The sequence below is a fragment of the Carassius carassius genome, chromosome 12 (genome assembly GCF_963082965.1).
Source record: "Carassius carassius chromosome 12, fCarCar2.1, whole genome shotgun sequence".
Lineage (NCBI taxonomy): Eukaryota > Metazoa > Chordata > Actinopteri > Cypriniformes > Cyprinidae > Carassius > Carassius carassius.
This window is the reverse complement of record NC_081766.1, coordinates 35062376-35080346: the sequence shown is the minus strand read 5'-3', so window position 1 is coordinate 35080346 and position 17971 is coordinate 35062376. Positions and strand designations below refer to the sequence as shown.

Below are 17971 nucleotides of genomic sequence, written 5' to 3'. Positions count from 1 at the left end.
TCCTTTACGTCCTGTTTCCCACTGATGTTGCCATATTTGATTTATATGTTTTTTAATTATAGCTTTTATTTCATATCTACTGTATGGTATTTCCATTTCTATTCTTGTGTCCTGCATAGCCTGCTTTGCCAGCTTGTCTGCTGCTTCGTTCCCTTTCACCCCCACATGAGCTGGAACCCACATGAATATGAACTTTACCCTTTTTTGCTGTAACATATATAATTCTTGCAGAATTTCCACTACTAAATCTTGTCTAGTGTCTGACTGTTGTGCTTTAATGCACATAAGAGCGGAACTTGAGTCTGAACATACCACCATCTCCTTTATTCCTGCCTCGCTTATCCCTCTTAATGCCATCATTATTTCTATGAGTATGTCATAATAAATCAGACAAAAAATACTCCCTCTCCATTGAACCGATTGGTAACGCCCGACCAATGAGTCGCACTTTCACCAAAACAAGCGAGTGGTGTTTGAATGGGAGAGCACACGGTTAATGTTAGCGCCAAAAATGAAGAGAAGCGCTGCACAGCGGACTATATTTAACTGCTGGTCAGAGAGGGATGCAAAAAATACAGCATGTACTGAGAATGAGGTATGAGAATATTGTGTAATAGTTAGTACACACCACATATATTTTAGCTAGCTAATCCATTGCAATGTATTTAGCTATAACTATCAGTATAACAAGTTACCAAAGCAGCTGTCTGTTTTGCTAGTATATTTTTCAATAGTGTCTGTAATTATCAACGACAAAAGTATTCCCATCGGTGTTTATTTTCTTACTAAATTAATCTGACTTTTGAACGAATTGGATGAATGAACGATAGAAGTGGCTAACTCATTAAAACAGTGAAACACTGCCGCCTACTGGCGGTTTCAATACTTAATTTCTTTCTTTTGATAATCTCTACTGTTAGAATTTTATAAATGATGATTATACACAAATTTCATAATGTTATGAGGTGTATAATCTCTTAACATGTTTTTATAACAGATTTGAGGTAAATATAGCTGTAGGGTATAGAAAAGTCAGCAGAGGGAGAGGAGGAGCAGGTGATCAGGTAAAGAAGATGCCATTCAATCAATAAAATAAAATAAAATAGGAAACAGTATAGAAAAACAGCAGCTTTGTAAAGTTAAGCTATACATTAATGCCTTTAATGTTTTAAAGATGTGTTTCCCTTTAGAAAAAAAATTAAAAGGCATTAAGGTGGAATGTAAAAATCTTAAAATAAATGTCTAAATGTTGTCTCTTTCATATTTGTATATGTTGAATTTGTAATCAGTTAAAGCATGTTGCCAGATAGATAGATAGATAGATAGATAGATAGATAGGAAGAAATAAATTATCCAATAACAATACACATAAAACATTTTTTTTTGGAAAAAAATAACGGGCAGCAAACAACGTTCAACCCCCCCAATGTTCAAACCAAATCTACGCCCTTGGTTGTATATGTTGTCCTATTGTGTGTTTTTTTTTTTTTGACCTTTAGTCTGTAATCAAAGTTTTCGGAGATGAAACGCACAGAAGGAAGAGGACACATTAGTTTAGTCTTAGAGTGCTTCAGGACAGGCTCTATCCTCAGATCTCAGATTTGTGTTTTGTGATATAAAAATATTATATTACATGTGACCTATTGTTTACGGTGATATAAATGTGATTTTATGTGTATGATAATATCATATTCAGTCCATTTCACTGCAAGTCATATAGGTTTGACTTGAGAGTCAGAAAACACTATAAATATAACAAAATTAAAGAAACACTGATTATTTATGCTTTATTTATGATTGTCTGAAAGTTTGTAGCACATAATTAAAAAAATACAAAGCAATCCCAACTGCACAAGCCTCAGTGCTGAACAGGTTTGACTGCTCGGTGCAGGTTCAGTGCCCAGTGTGTTCACTTCAGTCCTCAGCCTCTCAGAGGCGGTTGTGTGCGGGTCCTGGCCCCGGCGGCGGGCCGCTGCGCTGCGGATGCTGCTGGTGATGATGGGAGCGTCTGGAGCTGTGCTGATGCTGGGATCTGCTCTGCGTCCAGTGTTTCGGAGCTGGTAACACCTCACACAGACGAGCACATGTGGAGATTCCACAGAACAGAGTGTCATCGGCCTGCGTGGAGCCCTCAGAGCTGCCGTCAGACATCACATCTCTGCCGTCCGGACCAGGGCCCGTCTCCAAACCCAGAGGACCGATGGTGGACTGGGGAATCCTGTCAGCGAGCGATGGAGCGGCCAGCATCTCTGGACCTGTGCTGAGCTTCACTTTGTGCTTCTTCTGAAAGAAACAGAATCTGACTGTAAAGATGTTGCAGTTTTCCAGGTTTATTACACCTAAAAACCAAAGTATACAACAATGCATCCATGAAACACTTGTCGTACTTTTCTACTAACTTGAAAATCTTCCCACTGCTTCAGGCTGTTTTCTCCTGAGCCTGAAACAAAGAGCAACAATAGCCAGAGTTTTACATCCCAGGCCGAACAACGTGTGTCTGATCTCTAAGCAGCACATGACCTGAGGAATCATTCACTGATGAGGTTAGATCCCATCACTATCTGAATCCATCATGAACTCACCGTCAGGCGTCTGCAGGGACGAGAGAGACGGCGGATCAGAGGCTCTGCGTCTCAGCAGCACATGTTCATCATCAGACGGATCTCTGGAAACACAACATCATCATCATCATCATCACATGCTCTTTCAGCCACACATCACACACACAGCTGCTATACTGAAGCGGTCATCTCCTAACCTGTCCGGACCGCAGGATCTCTGTGTATCGACCGCAGGACTCTCTGATATCTGACGGTAGCTCACACAGATCAGCAGCCCCAGAAGAACACAGAGAAGCTGACACAGCAGGATGTAGCTCTGCCTGTCAGACACCTGCAGAACACAGCATCAGCATCACGGGCGTCTCATTCATTCATCTCGGTTCATAAAGTGCTATCATTTCTGAACAGAGCTGCACAGTCTATCAGCAGCCAATGTGTTATCAGCTGAGAGCTGGGAATATTCAGTTAGAATCCTCTTTCCCTGATAAGGGAAGTGCACTGATATTGTCAGAGAGTCTGTGATTGCTGCTGCTGGTGTGATGGAAGTGTTATGTCATGATGAAGTGATCACCTGGTGCTGCAGTCGACTCACGCTGACCGACAGACTGAGGACGAGCTGCGTCATGTTCTCCAGCTGAGCCTGCAGAGCCTGGATGGAGTCCGTCTGTCTCTGATCCTGAAACCACAACCAGCACAGACACACTGAGACGGCATCATGTCTAAACACACTCTCAACAGGAGGAACTAACGAGTCAGTCCAGATGTGCTCTGATTTAGACTCTAGACATCTCTGACCTGCTCCTCAGCCATTCTGGAGGTGTTCTGAAGCTTGAGGATGGTTTTGTTAAAGGCTTTCTGCATCTCCTCCACCTGCTTTCTATATCTGGACCCATGAAACACAAGCAGATTCACTGAAAAGTGTAAATGAGCCAAATCTCATGTCCCATGAACAGTACACATCACACCAGACGCACCTCTGGCTCAGCTGCTCCAGGTAGCGTCCGCTGAGCGACATGTTCATCTCCAGCACTTTGATGCGATTGTTGAGCCTCATGAAAACAGACTCTTTCTGACTGGAGCCGTGTGCGGCCGCGTCGCTGGAGTTCTGCGCTTCCATGTAGATCTGCTCAATATGAGCGTTGCTCTCATCATAGAAGTGTTCCTTGCTTTTGGACCCTGCTGACCGGTCTGAATCACCGCTGACCGCTGGTTCATCCACAAGAGCGGACACGGAAGAGAGCGGAGACTCGTCTGCTGTGTTCATGGAGACAGCAGGAGTTGAGATCTCATTTACAAGGCTGTCTTGCTGTGATGAGACAGACGCCTGATCTCTGTGTGCAGCAGACGTGGTCAGGACGTCCGACAGCGTCTGAGGAACGGGCTTCTGGCTGGACTCTCTCACACCATCAGTGCTCTGCTGAGGAGCTGTAAGGCACTCGGAGGCAGACGGACACATCAGCTCAATGGGCAGCGTCGCTCTGGAGGACAGAGAGTCAGCGGACACCAGCCTGAGCAGATCTGAGGTCAGACTGGGAGCGAGCTCCTCTGTGTCCAGCAGGACTCGGGTGTGGAGGACAGGACTGTCCGGCTGCTCAGAGTCTGTGGGTGTAGACGGGGTCACGACGGCTGGAGCAGCGGGAGATCGTGAGTTCGGCTTCCTCTTCTGGATGAAGTCTGGAGAGGAGCAGCACTGCAGAAGGTGCTCCTGGAGCCGGTCTCTGTATGATCCAGAGGACACTGTGTTTACATTCAGCTGATCTGCTTCAGACACGTCTGGGGTTCTCCCAGAGGACCGATCCGGTTCATCCTCCGCGTCGAGCAGAAGAGTGACGATCTGCTCTTCATCAGACCTGGTTTGTGTGTATGAGTGCTCGGCATCAGTGAGGGACGGGGCGCGTGTCGCTTCAGTAACGCTGGAGGTTTCTGTGACCCTGACCACATCAAGCGGATCCACGGTCACCGTCCTGAACGGAGAACACAGTGTTAGCGGTGCTACATGTACAGGTCAATCCTGCAGCGATGGACGTCCAGAGACACGCCGGGCTCTGCTGCTGTCGGACTCTGTGCATTAACATCATGTGAAGTTATATTGACTAGGCTCCAATATTTACACTCACCAAATGCAAAATACAAAAGTAAAAATAGAGTTTCAATCGACTGTCGATCCATAGATTAAGAGTCATGTTAATAACAGGTTCTGTATCTCTTCATCACGACATCAATCTTCACACTGAATAGCGCTGTCCTTCTCACACATGCACTGGTCATTCCTCTCTGCTCTTACTTCTAAACATCAGCTAGTCCAGAATTCAGATGCATTAATTATTTCTAGTGTTATTATTGATAGTGTTCCTGTAGCTCAAGTGGTAGAGCATTAGTGTTAGCAAGCGCAAGGTTAGGGGGTTCGAATCCCAGGGAACACACGTTAGGAGAAAATTATTAGACTGAATGCAATGTAAGTCGCTTTGGATAAAAGCGTCTGCTAAATGCATAAATTCAAAAAATAAATTCATTTCTAGCATTCCCTGTACTGAACACATTTCTTCAACACTTGCAGTGGCTTCTGGGTAAGTACTGAACTGCTGGTGATGTGCAGTAATCTTACTCTCTCAGCTTTCTGATCCTCTTCATTCACTTTTCTCCTATCATGCATTTGTTCTAACACTCATTTATTTCTCTGGATATTAGAATCACTAATAGTCTTCATATTTCTAGATCTTATCGGTTTATGACTGAAAGCATCGAGTTCATCCTCCAGTGTCTGCTTGTATATTATAGTATTGTAATGTTGTTAGTATTGACGTTTTCTAGGATGATATTTGTGATAAGATTGTAGGGTGACCTTGAGCGGCAAAAGGTGGCTATAAATAAAATTTACTTATTTTAATATTATTATAATTATTATTATTATACTGTTGGCAGCTTTACTGATTCAAATAAAAACACAATAGCAAACATTAATCAGCACTCGCTCCATGTCTGAATGGCTTTTACTGTCAGACATTTATGAGTCCTGTAGAAAGATTCCCAGAACGAACCACTACATGAAAATGTGAAAGGTGCCACTTCAGAGACAAATACTGAAAATAACATCACTAAATGTAATGGAAAACATGATTCCATGTCTGGTGAACTCACAGGTCCTTACTGAAGCCGGAGTGGATCGATCCAGCTGGGAAAACCTCTTCTGTGGTGTTTATCCCTTCAGTGGAAGAGCTTCCTGAGAAACAGAAACACACTCCAGATGAACAGATGTTTTGGTGGCATGAGGAGGACGTGAGGTGAGGTGAGGTGAGGTGAGGTCAGACCTGCTCCTGCGGTGGTGTCCGGAGGGGCACCCAGCACACTGGCAGCGATGTGGTTCACCATCGTGAGAAGAGCATCTGAAAGCACAGGACATCATCAGTCCTCAGGATCTCACACACAAACACAGCTGTGAACGACGAGCTCACTGACCTCTGGCAGATCCGATCAGGTTTTTGGAGGATTTCTCATCTACTGGCACGAAATCAGGAGGCTGATCTAAACATTCAGACAGAGATATGACACTGTTGACACCACCTTCAGACTCAGACACACAGCAGACTTCTCCTGCAGACGGTGAGGTTACCGTTATCATGCTCATCTTGAGTGTGCGTCTGTCTGTCTGATGAGTTCATCTCATACTCCTCCATCATACTAGTGCCAAAAACCCTTCAGAAACACAGAGAGCGTCAGCGTTCACAACCATCACTATTACTCTCAATCACACCGTCACTTAATATCTGAGAGCTGGAGTCTGTTCAGAGCAGAGAGTTTAATCAGACCTGATCAGACTGAGAGGACAGAAATGCTCCGAGCCGAAGTGTGACAGCAGCTCCACCTGCGAACAAGACAAGACCTTGATTATTCACGTGTGTCTAACAGAGCAGCAGCTCAGACCACACACACAAAAAAGCTTCAGTCGTCACAATCAGCATCTGAACCAGCATCTGAACCAGCATGTTAACACGTCACAATCTGAACTACAGAAACCGAGCACCTACACAATCTGGATCTGCTGCTATGAACCATGGGATGACATTACAGTCTTTTGAGAAGAGTGCTTTTAAGTGTCAAATCAAGTGTGTTCTAATACCATACCACTCAAAGCATTCATCCACGCAGAGTAAAGAGAGAAGGGCTAACCTTAATGTACTTGGTGAATATCTGATGCATTGGGGAAGAGAAGAGAGAGAGAGAGAGAGAGAGAGCTGAGACGAGGAGCACAGACTCCACAGACCTCACAAAGACCTCGCACACACACACACCTCGCACACACACACCTCGCACAGACCTCGCACGCACCTCACACACAGACCTTGCACACACCTTACACAGACCTCGCACACAGACCTCAGACCTCGCACACAGACCTCAGACCTCGCACACAGACCTCATACACAGACACACCTCGCACACCTCAGACCTCGCACACAGACCTCGCACACAGACCTCAGACCTCGCACACACCTCACACACAGACCTCAGACCTCGCACACAGACCTCAGACCTCGCACACAGACCTCAGACTTCGTACACAGACCTCGCACACAGACCTCGCACACAGACCTCAGACCTCGCACACAGACCTCAGACCTCGCACACACCTCACACACAGACCTCAGACCTCGCACACAGACCTCGCACACAGACCTCAGACCTCGCACACACCTCACACACAGACCTCAGACCTCGCACACAGACCTCAGACCTCGCACACAGACCTCAGACTTCGTACACAGACCTCGCACACAGACCTCGCACACAGACCTCGCACACAGACCTCAGACCTCGCACACAGACCTCAGACCTCGCACACACCTCACACACAGACCTCAGACCTCGCACACAGACCTCATACACAGACACACCTTGCACACCTCAGACCTCGCACACAGACCTCGCACACAGACCTCAGACCTCGCACACAGACCTCGCACACAGACCTCAGACCTCGCACACAGACCTCAGACCTCGCACACAGACCTCGCACACAGACCTCAGACCTCGCACACAGACCTCAGACCTCGCACACAGACCACAGACCTCGCACACAGACCACAGACCTCGCACACAGACCTCGCACACAGACCTCGTACACAGACCTCGTACACAGACCTCGTACACAGACCTCGCACACAGACCTCGCACACAGACCTCGCACACAGACCTCGCACACAGACCTCGCACACAGACCTCGTACACAGACCTCGCACACAGACCTCAGACCTCGCACACAGACCTCAGACCTCACACACAGACCTCGCACACAGACCTCATACACAGACACACCTCGCACACCTCAGACCTCGCACACAGACCTCAGAACTCACACACAGACCTCGCACACAGACATCGCACACAGACCTCAGACCTCACACACAGACCTCAGACCTCGCACACAGACCTCATACACAGACACACCTTGCACACCTCAGACCTCGCACACAGACCTCGCACACAGACCTCAGACCTCGCACACAGACCTCGCACACAGACCTCAGACCTCGCACACAGACCTCGCACACAGACCTCAGACCTCGCACACACCTCGTACAGAGACCTCAGACCTCGCACACACCTCGTACAGAGACCTCAGACCTCGCACACAGACCTCGCACACAGACCTCGCACACAGACCTCAGACCTCGCACACAGACCTCAGACCTCGCACACAGACCTTGCACACAGACCTCGCACACAGACCTCAGACCTCGCACACAGACCTTGCACACAGACCTCAGACCTCGCACACAGACCTCGCACACAGACCTCAGACCTCGCACACAGACCTCGCACACACACCTCGCACACAGACCTCAGACCTCGCACACAGACCTCGCACACAGACCTCAGACCTCGCACACAGACCTCAGACCTCGCACACAGACCTCAGACCTCGCACACAGACCTCAGACCTCGCACACAGACCTCAGACCTCGCACACAGACCTCGCACACAGACCTCAGACCTCGCACACAGACCTCAGACCTCGCACACAGACCTCAGACCTCGCACACAGACCTCAGACCTCGCACACAGACCTCAGACCTCGCACACAGACCTCGCACACAGACCTCAGACCTCGCACACAGACCTCAGACCTCGCACACACCTCGTACACAGACCTCAGACCTCGCACACACCTCGCACACAGACCTCAGACCTCGCACACAGACCTCGCACACAGACCTCGCACACACCTCGCACACAGACCTCAGACCTCGCACACAGACCTCGCACACAGACCTCAGACCTCGCACACAGACCTCGCACACAGACCTCAGACCTCGCACACACCTCGCACACAGACCTCAGACCTCGCACACAGACCTCAGACCTCGCACACAGACCTCAGACCTCGCACACAGACCTCAGACCTCGCACACAGACCTCAGACCTCGCACACAGACCTCAGACCTCGCACACAGACCTCAGACCTCGCACACAGACCTCAGACCTCGCACACAGACCTCAGACCTCGCACACAGACCTCGCACCTCGCACACAGACCTCAGACCTCGCACACAGACCTCAGACCTCGCACACAGACCTCAGACCTCGCACACAGACCTCAGACCTCGCACACAGACCTCAGACCTCGCACACAGACCTCGCACACAGACCTCAGACCTCGCACACAGACCTCAGACCTCGCACACACCTCGTACACAGACCTCAGACCTCGCACACAGACCTCAGACCTCGCACACAGACCTCGCACACAGACCTCGCACACACCTCGCACACAGACCTCAGACCTCGCACACAGACCTCGCACACAGACCTCAGACCTCGCACACAGACCTCGCACACAGACCTCAGACCTCGCACACACCTCGCACACAGACCTCAGACCTCACACACAGACCTCAGACCTCGCACACAGACCTCAGACCTCGCACACAGACCTCAGACCTCGCACACAGACCTCAGACCTCGCACACAGACCTCAGACCTCGCACACAGACCTCAGACCTCGCACACAGACCTCAGACCTCGCACACAGACCTCAGACCTCGCACACAGACCTCAGACCTCGCACACAGACCTCGCACCTCGCACACAGACCTCAGACCTCGCACACAGACCTCAGACCTCGCACACAGACCTCAGACCTCGCACACAGACCTCAGACCTCGCACACAGACCTCAGACCTCGCACACAGACCTCAGACCTCGCACACAGACCTCAGACCTCGCACACAGACCTCAGACCTCGCACACAGACCTCAGACCTCGCACACACAGACCTCATACACAGACACACCTCGCACACACAGACCTCATACACAGACACACCTCGCACACCTCAGACACACCCTGCACACCTTAGACCTCGCACACGGACATCACACACAGACCTCACACACAGAAACACCTCGCACATGGACCTCACACATCGCACTCAGACCACGCACACCTCGGACCTTGCGCACAGACCTCGCATACCTGCCAACCTTGAAAAAATTTTATGAGTACTACTGGAAACTTCTTCCACCTGGAAATCTTGTCAGAAATAAAAGTAAACTGAGGACATTCTTTGTAAATAAATAAATCAAAATATTAAATAAATGTGCAAAACCAGCAGTTATCAATATCAAAATCAGTTTGCTAAAAACAAACAACAATTTTTTAAATAATTTTCCATGCATAGTGTTTAAACTTTTGCATTGTTTAACTTGTTAAAGGTTACAGATTTGGCTTTTTTAAGTAGTGCATCAGTGAAAGTCTCTTTGTAACAAATGCTGCCTTTGGAGGCAATCATGGCTTTTCTTGTCACCAGAGAACTAAACATCTCTGTGCTCATATTAATAGATTATTATTAATGTTGAAAAGAGCGGAGAATATATATATATATTTTTTCAGTTTTTTTCGGGGGAATAAATTGAAAGAACAGCATTGTTTGTTACATTTGTTACAGTTATATTTATTTGTTACATTTATATTATTTACATCAAGCTTTTTAATGGTATAGTATTGCATATTGTTATTGTTTCACTTGATTATACATTTAGTCAGGAATTATAGTTTGGAAAAAGTCTAACTAGTAAAATGTTTACACGTTATGTGAAAACTAGTACAAGTATATAAATAAATAAAAAGAGACTTACTCATGTTTATGATCTCTGCTGAATAGAGGGCTTCATTCTTTTTTTCTGAGGAAATCCAAATCTAAAATACTCAACCAAATCACATTTTGGGGTGAATTATATCTTATTCCTCTCATCGCGAAGCAAACAGTTAAATAAAAATAGCGCGGGGGCGTGATCGAATTAGAAGATAATGAGGGGAGATGTGAAAAATGGACATCGCGTTGTATTGATATGGATTACTTTATCACAGAATATTTGTTCGGCGGCACTTGTTTAGTTTAAAAGTAGACATGTCAAGCTTTCTATAGACATATCTCTGCCTCTTCGTGGAGTATTCACGGAGTTACAGTTCATTTTAATGACGTGTTTGTAAATGAAGATCAGCGCAGACAAAGGTTGCAGACAGCACACCTTGTTTGTTATCTTTATTTTATTAGTGCACAAAGTTTTGTTGTTATTATGTCTGTATACAAATAAAAGTAGACCCTTTAGAGATTCGATTTTGCTCTTATCTGTACGATCAAAACTGAAAGTGTAATTTAAGTTATTTTCGGGGTTATCAGGAGAAAATGACTCCTAACGCGTATCGACTCCAGAGGGTTGAACAGAACAATTCAAAACGAAAGAAAACAGACTGCTCTCTGCTTATGTAACGTTAATCCGTATGAAATGTGCATTTCTCTGACGCGTTCACTACTGCTAAGATCGCGAGACAGCATCGTCAACTTTATATTTGCAGTCGACACGACATTGATAAAGAAAACACTTGTTTATTAATAATTATATTCATAATCATTACTTTTGCCGGTTCTTTGTGACAGCTTTTAGGTGCGTTATTGGCAGCACCACCCTTACATGTTAGCCTACAAGAGCTCGTCACAGCTGGACTGCTTGTTATGATGTCAAGGTCATTTTTAATGTTCATAAATTCAATTAGGCTAAACATAGCCTATCTGTTACCTTTATCTTACGTTAATCAGCACCTGGCCTGTCTAAAACCTTCTCGATTTCAAGCCATTCCACCACTTTCCTAACTGCCAACTAAGCTTGTGATAGGAGGGGCAGGTGGGCAGCAGGTTAACATGCACCGCTCTGATTGGCCGAAAGCTTTTCACTCCACTTACACACTGTGGATCAGCGGCAGAATCAGCGTCATAGATTGCATAGAAACTGAAATCGGCGAAATGCGAGACGCAGCAAAATGCGTATAGAGAGCAGCGAATCGTACAAGCGTATTTATGGGTCAAAATGCGTGCAGAGTACGAAAAATGCGTATATGTTGGCAGGTCTGACCTCGCACCTCACACACAGACCTCACACACACTTCATAGTCTCAGTCCGGCTCGCTTACCTTGATGTATTTGGCAAACAGATGCTCATCCAGAGGAAAGCTCTGCACCATCCGTTCATCTCTTGCATGAAACGTCCCGAGCTTCACCCACTTTTTGTTTGGATATCTGAGTACAAACAAGTTATGAAACGGTGATAAACACACACAAACTAACAGATGTGCTGCGTCTACAACAGGCCTGGCATGATTATTAAATAACGATTAGAAAACCAATAAGATTTGACTCAAAACACAGATTTAAAAAAAATAGTAATCTACAAAAATGGCATTACAATACTATATATAATATATATATATAAACTAATTAAATGAAAAAATAAATCGATAAATAAAGAAGCAGTGTGTAATAGAGGCTGAAAGAGCTGACCGGTCACTGATGGAGACCAGGAAGTCTTTGGGGTTTGAGGAAAAGATCTCAAAGTTGGCGATGTCCAGCTGCTTGACCTGAATGGGCTGACAGAGCTCCACGATGAACCTGCAGAAACACAGTGAAGAGGAGACGATGAAGACCACAGACCTCCTCATCACGGTCTCTGTCTCTGTTACAGGAGCATGAGGAACAACACACGTCCTGCTGCTGTCTGTCTCAGACTTTGACTGATTTCACACCACAAAAAGACACAAGATCATCTTCAGAAAACAATCATAGCAGCATAAAACAATTATCACACAGAAGTTTCTCTCGCTGTTAAAACAGTCTGGTCAGCTCACCAGATCTTGTTATTGCAGGGGTTCAGCATGTACATGTCCATGTTCTCCATCAGTATAGCTGAAGTGCTCTGGAAAACAGAAATACAGCCAGATTCATCATGCTTTCAGAGGATTCTCTTATTGACCTGATTCAGACAGACAGATGAACCTTGGCCTCGGGGTTGGAGGACAGGATCTTGGCTCCACACTCCACGGAGGCGTAGTTGGTGACGGTCTGCTGGAGCTTCTTCCCGGCAGCAGGAAGGCCGTTAGAAAGGTGTGTGGTCTGACCTGATGGACAGAAACCAGATGAGCGAGAGCAGGACGGCACTTAAGCTCCTGTCAGAACACAACTCACTCTTCTCGTTCTCCACCTCCAGCATGATCTTGGTCCACTCGTCGAAGGTGGGGATCTCCTGCTCTCTGCAGGGCACGGACGGGTCACTGGAGTCCTGCACAGGTCAGGACACAGATTCAGATCAGAGATTATATCTGATGAAACCGTGTAGACTAGAAGGAAATACGCTGCCTTTTGCTTAAATTTCCATCCGTTTTTAAGATTCATTTTTGATGAGTTTTGCAGGTATTTCACTGACAACAGAGACGATTGAAATAATGCACATAAATCTACTCATCTACGGCTGTGAGTCTCACAGGAAACACCACCTGATCTTTCAGGATGTGGGAAGCGCTGGTCCTGTTCCTGGTCTGGTCTTTAGAGGGTTTTCTCGTCTCACGGACGATGACGTTCTCCTGAACCACTGGAAAACTTTCATGACTGACACAGATGATGAAAGCATCAAAAGAACAGTCACGTTTCCACTCGTCTCATGCATTGATCAGGTGTTCTCAGGTGTGTTGAACTGAAGAGTGTGTCTTCATTACCTGCTGATCTGAGGCCTGTAGCGCACGGTTTCTGCAGCATCGCATGCAGCTGCACACGCATCTGTGACGCCGCTTTCAGCAGAGCAGGAGTCTGGAGCTGCACAATCCCTGAACACCCACACATGTTTGTTTTTGTGAAAAGTGTGTTCATCCCATAGGTGTAATGGTTTTTATACTGTACAAACTGTATATTCTATGGCCCTACACCAACCCTACACCTAACCCTAACCCTCACAGGAAACTTTCTGCATTTTTACTTTTTCAAAAAAACTCATTCTGTATGATTTATAAGCATTTTGGTAATTGGTTATGTCCTCATAAGTCACACTCCTTGTAATACCTGTGTCATACCCATGTCATTATACAGAGTTGTGTCCTGATATGACACAAAAACAAGAGCACACACACACACACACTCGCACACACACACCACACAAACACCACATGTCAGCCCATCACACACACACACATCCACGTCAGCCCATCTCACACACACACCAGCCCATCACACACACACGCCACGTCAGACCGCTTCACACACACACGCCATGTCAGACCATCTCACACACACACGTCAGCCCATCTGACACACACACACACGCCAGCCCATCACACACACACACACACACACACGCCACGTCAGAACGCCTCACACACACACACACACACGTCAGCCCATCTGACACACACACACACCAGCCCATCACACACACACACACACGTCAGCCCATCTCTGCCAAGGAACTTGAAACTCAACGCACGCTCCACTACAGCTCTACATCAACAGACCTCACCTGGTCCCTAAACACCTCCACCCTGGTCAAAAAGGCACATCAGCACCTTTACTTCTTACGGTGCCTTAAGAAAGTTCACCTCAGTCCCAGGATCCTTGCTGAATTCTACCGCTGTACCATTGAGAGCATACTCACAAACTGCATCTCAGTATGGTACAGCAATTGCTCTGCATCTGACCGCAAAGCACTCCAGCGGGTGGTGAACACTGCTCAACGGATCACCGGCACCCGGTTAACTTCCACTGAGAACATTTATTAGAAGCGCTGTCTGGGCAGGGCAAGAAACATCATCAAGGATGCCTCTCATCCTAACCATGGACTCTTCACCCTCCTTCCATCCGGCAGGCGTTACAGAAGCGACGCTCTCGCACTAGTAGACTCAAGAAGAGCTTCTTCCCCGAGGCTGTGACACTTCTGAACGCCACACCACCAATCTAACCTGCATCTGCTCTTTTACTGCACTGGTCACAGTACTTTACATACATGTGTTTGCACTATTCATGTTTTCCACAGACTGCACATGGTTAAAGCTATTACACTATAAACTGTCTAAAGTTGTTACTGTAGAAAGCACAGTAAACTATTTCTACAAAAAATATCATTGCACTACTGTTTTTTTGCATATAATACATTGTTCAACAATACTTTTGCACACTCATCCAACTGTATTTATTACCACTGTTCTCACGTTCCTGCTGTTCATAATGTACATATAATCCTTCATTGCTCCGTTCATAATGTACATACAATCCCTACATTGCATTCATATTTATATTCTGTATACTCTGATCAATATTGTATATAGCAACTCCACTGTATATTCTGTATATCATAGCTTTACTTACTCTGCACTTTTATGTATATAAAACACTATATTCTTGCACTTCTGGTTAGATGCTAACTGCATTTCATTAGCTCTGTACTTTTACTCTGCATAATGACAAAGTTGAATCTAATCTAATCTAATCACACACACAAGCCACGTCAGCCCATCTCACACACACACCAGCCCATCACACACACACACAAGCCACGTAAGCCCATCACACACACACACACACAAGCCACGTAAGCCCATCACACACACACACACACACACACACACACACAAGCCACGTCAGCCCATCTCACACACACACACACCAGCCCATCACACACACACACAAGCCACGTCAGCCCATCACACACACACGCCACGTCAGCCCATCTCACACACACACACACACACACAAGCCCATCACACACACAAGCCACGTCAGCCCATCACTCACACACAAACACACACACACCAGCCCATCACACACACACACAAGCCACGTCAGCCCATCACACACACACACACACAAACACACACACACACAAGCCACGTCAGCCCATCACACACACACACCAGCCCATCACACACACACAAGCCACGTCAGCCCATCTCACACACACACACACACACACACACACCAGCCCATCACACACACACACAACCCACGTCAGCCCATCTCACACACACACACACCAGCCCATCACACACACACACACACACACACACACCAGCCCATCACACACGCCACATCAGCCCGTCACAGAAGCCACGTCAGCCCATCACACACACACACTCAAATCTAATTAACCCAATCCCAGCCGCAGAACCAGTGTAACCAGTCTGACTTGTGTCATCAGTGGCTGTGGAGATATGAGCGGTGAATTTTCTCTGTGATGATCCTAACATCATCTGTAATATCACTGCTGTTTCCGCAGCACACTTTACTGAAGAAATATAAAACTCTCCTCTCACAAGCACGAGTCTCCATGTACCATAACCTGTCAATACTAATACACCCTTCTACACCAGTTCCCATGCAGCACTGAGGAGTCTGAATGAACTCTGACCGGCAGGAGACGCACTCGGACGGACCGCACACGTGAGGAGCAGAAGATACTGGAACGATGTCTGTGATCCGTGAGGGAGACTCCACATCACTGATGAAGATGTTCTGCTCATCGCTGCCATCAATCACTGGCTGTTAACAAAACCACACACAGACACCTACATAAACATGAGTAGAATCCAGCAGCTGTCATGAAGAACATTATAACAGCACGTGTGTCTGACCTGGTGACTGACCGCTCGTGTGGTCAGTGTGTGTGTGTGTGTCTGCTCTGAACAATGGCCATGCTGAACAGGAAACCTGCACAGAGAATCACTGCATCAGTCTCAGTCACATCCACACAAACACTGGATGAAGATGATTTATATTCATCATCTCAACAGTTTTACAGTACAGGGCCTAAAACAGACTTTATTCTCCTTAAGCAAAGTACAGTAAATTTACATTATTGTTTGTCTTTGAGGTAAACCAAAATATCAATAAAATACAAAAGCTGTTAATAATAGGGATATCTGATAAAATATGCTGGTGTCATTAATACTGATATTGAGAAAACCCAATATTAATATTGAGAAACCCAACCCTTATTCACAGACATGATATTAAACTAACGTTTAGTGCTTCCTGTTACTCGTGTCTGTGAATCCAAAGTTCATCATACACAGATACACGAGTCTCTCTCTCTCTCTCTCTCTCTCACACACACACACACACACACACACGATTTAAACCACGCACTGAATGGCTCCCATAATCATCTACTATAGCGTTTAAAGTGTGTCATGGTATTTTTCAAAGTACTTTTGTCCGAAAGAGCCACTCTGTTAGTTTACGTATTACATAAACACAGCATATAAACACAACACAGCTCAGGGAGAAAAGAAACATAACTCTACTGATGGTCATAAACATTCTTAATAAACCTGATCAGATGATATTCACGCACCAGCAGCAGAGTCCCGACACTGAACACAGCAGCAGCAGCAGCGGGCTCTTCATCCTCCTGCGGCCGAGAGGAGCATCGTTCCGCCGGTGTGTGTGTCTCAAACTGACCCGGAGTGACCCGAACCAACGACACGACGGACTTTACACCCGACCGCGCAGCTGCATTTCACACACACACGCTGTTCGTCTTCTGTGAGGCGTCAATAAACTACACATCACAATATTTTAGTGTCTGAAACACAAATGAAGAGCCGCCTCAGTCTCTGTTAATTATTAAATATGTCGTGATTAATCATCTTCAGCGGCGCTGAGAAAAATAACAAACATCACGTGACCGCGCAGTCAATGCGCTGTGCGGGAAATATTCCAGAGCTAAACAATGATAATAACACACTTGAAAACAGAGTCCAGACCCTAGAGAACTGGAGAAATATTACTTAAAACACATCATATCACACCAACCGTCCCGCCCATTTCAGATGCGCGTCCCCTCTTCCTGTTTTTCCTGTTCTCTTCCGGTTATTTGCGGAACGACGTCACCGGCTCTCCCGCCATCTTCTTCTTCTTCTTCTTCTTGTTGAATTTTTTGGCGGTTGGCACACAACGTAATGGTGCATTACTGCCACCGACTGGTATGGAGTGTGGATCTGAACGTGTATTATTTACTTTATTCTAAACAAAAATAAATAAATAAATGATAATAATAATAAATAAAATAAAATAAACAAAATAAAATTAAGTCTCA

At 46.3% G+C, this 17971-nt stretch overlaps 1 protein-coding gene across 5 annotated transcripts; it reads right to left on the bottom strand.

The window, feature by feature from the left end:
• Positions 1 to 1914: 1914 nt before the first annotated feature.
• LOC132155328 (SUN domain-containing ossification factor-like) lies at positions 1915 to 17660 on the bottom strand. Of its 5 annotated transcripts, none has more exons than XM_059564217.1 (23): positions 17228 to 17660; positions 16506 to 16581; positions 16283 to 16413; positions 13605 to 13712; positions 13386 to 13488; positions 13078 to 13171; positions 12889 to 13010; positions 12741 to 12808; positions 12397 to 12504; positions 12030 to 12135; positions 6729 to 6749; positions 6368 to 6423; positions 6172 to 6254; positions 6018 to 6083; positions 5870 to 5944; positions 5700 to 5781; positions 3536 to 4525; positions 3357 to 3444; positions 3133 to 3237; positions 2759 to 2892; positions 2583 to 2665; positions 2388 to 2440; positions 1915 to 2283 (listed from the first exon to the last, which is right to left on the bottom strand). In XM_059564217.1, exons 1-23 carry the CDS (start codon positions 17278 to 17280, stop codon positions 1930 to 1932), a joined length of 3159 nt encoding a protein of 1052 aa, XP_059420200.1. In that variant the 5' UTR covers positions 17281 to 17660; the 3' UTR covers positions 1915 to 1929. The 5 variants fall into 5 exon arrangements, with proteins under 5 accessions (XP_059420200.1, XP_059420201.1, XP_059420202.1 ...); XM_059564218.1 differs by having other exon boundaries at positions 1915 to 2280; XM_059564219.1 differs by having other exon boundaries at positions 2400 to 2440.
• Between the last annotated feature and the right edge of the window lie 311 nt (positions 17661 to 17971).

Coding starts and splice junctions, on each gene's coding strand:
- LOC132155328 (XM_059564217.1), bottom strand. CDS start 17,280: ATGAAGAGCCCGCTGCTGCTGCTGCTGTGTTCAGTGTCGGGACTCTGC. Junction 12,809..12,888: donor CCTCCAACCCCGAGGCCAAG/GTTCATCTGTCT, acceptor TCTGTTTTCCAG/AGCACTTCAGCTATACTGAT. Junction 6,255..6,367: donor TGTCCTCTCAGTCTGATCAG/GTCTGATTAAAC, acceptor GTGTTTCTGAAG/GGTTTTTGGCACTAGTATGA.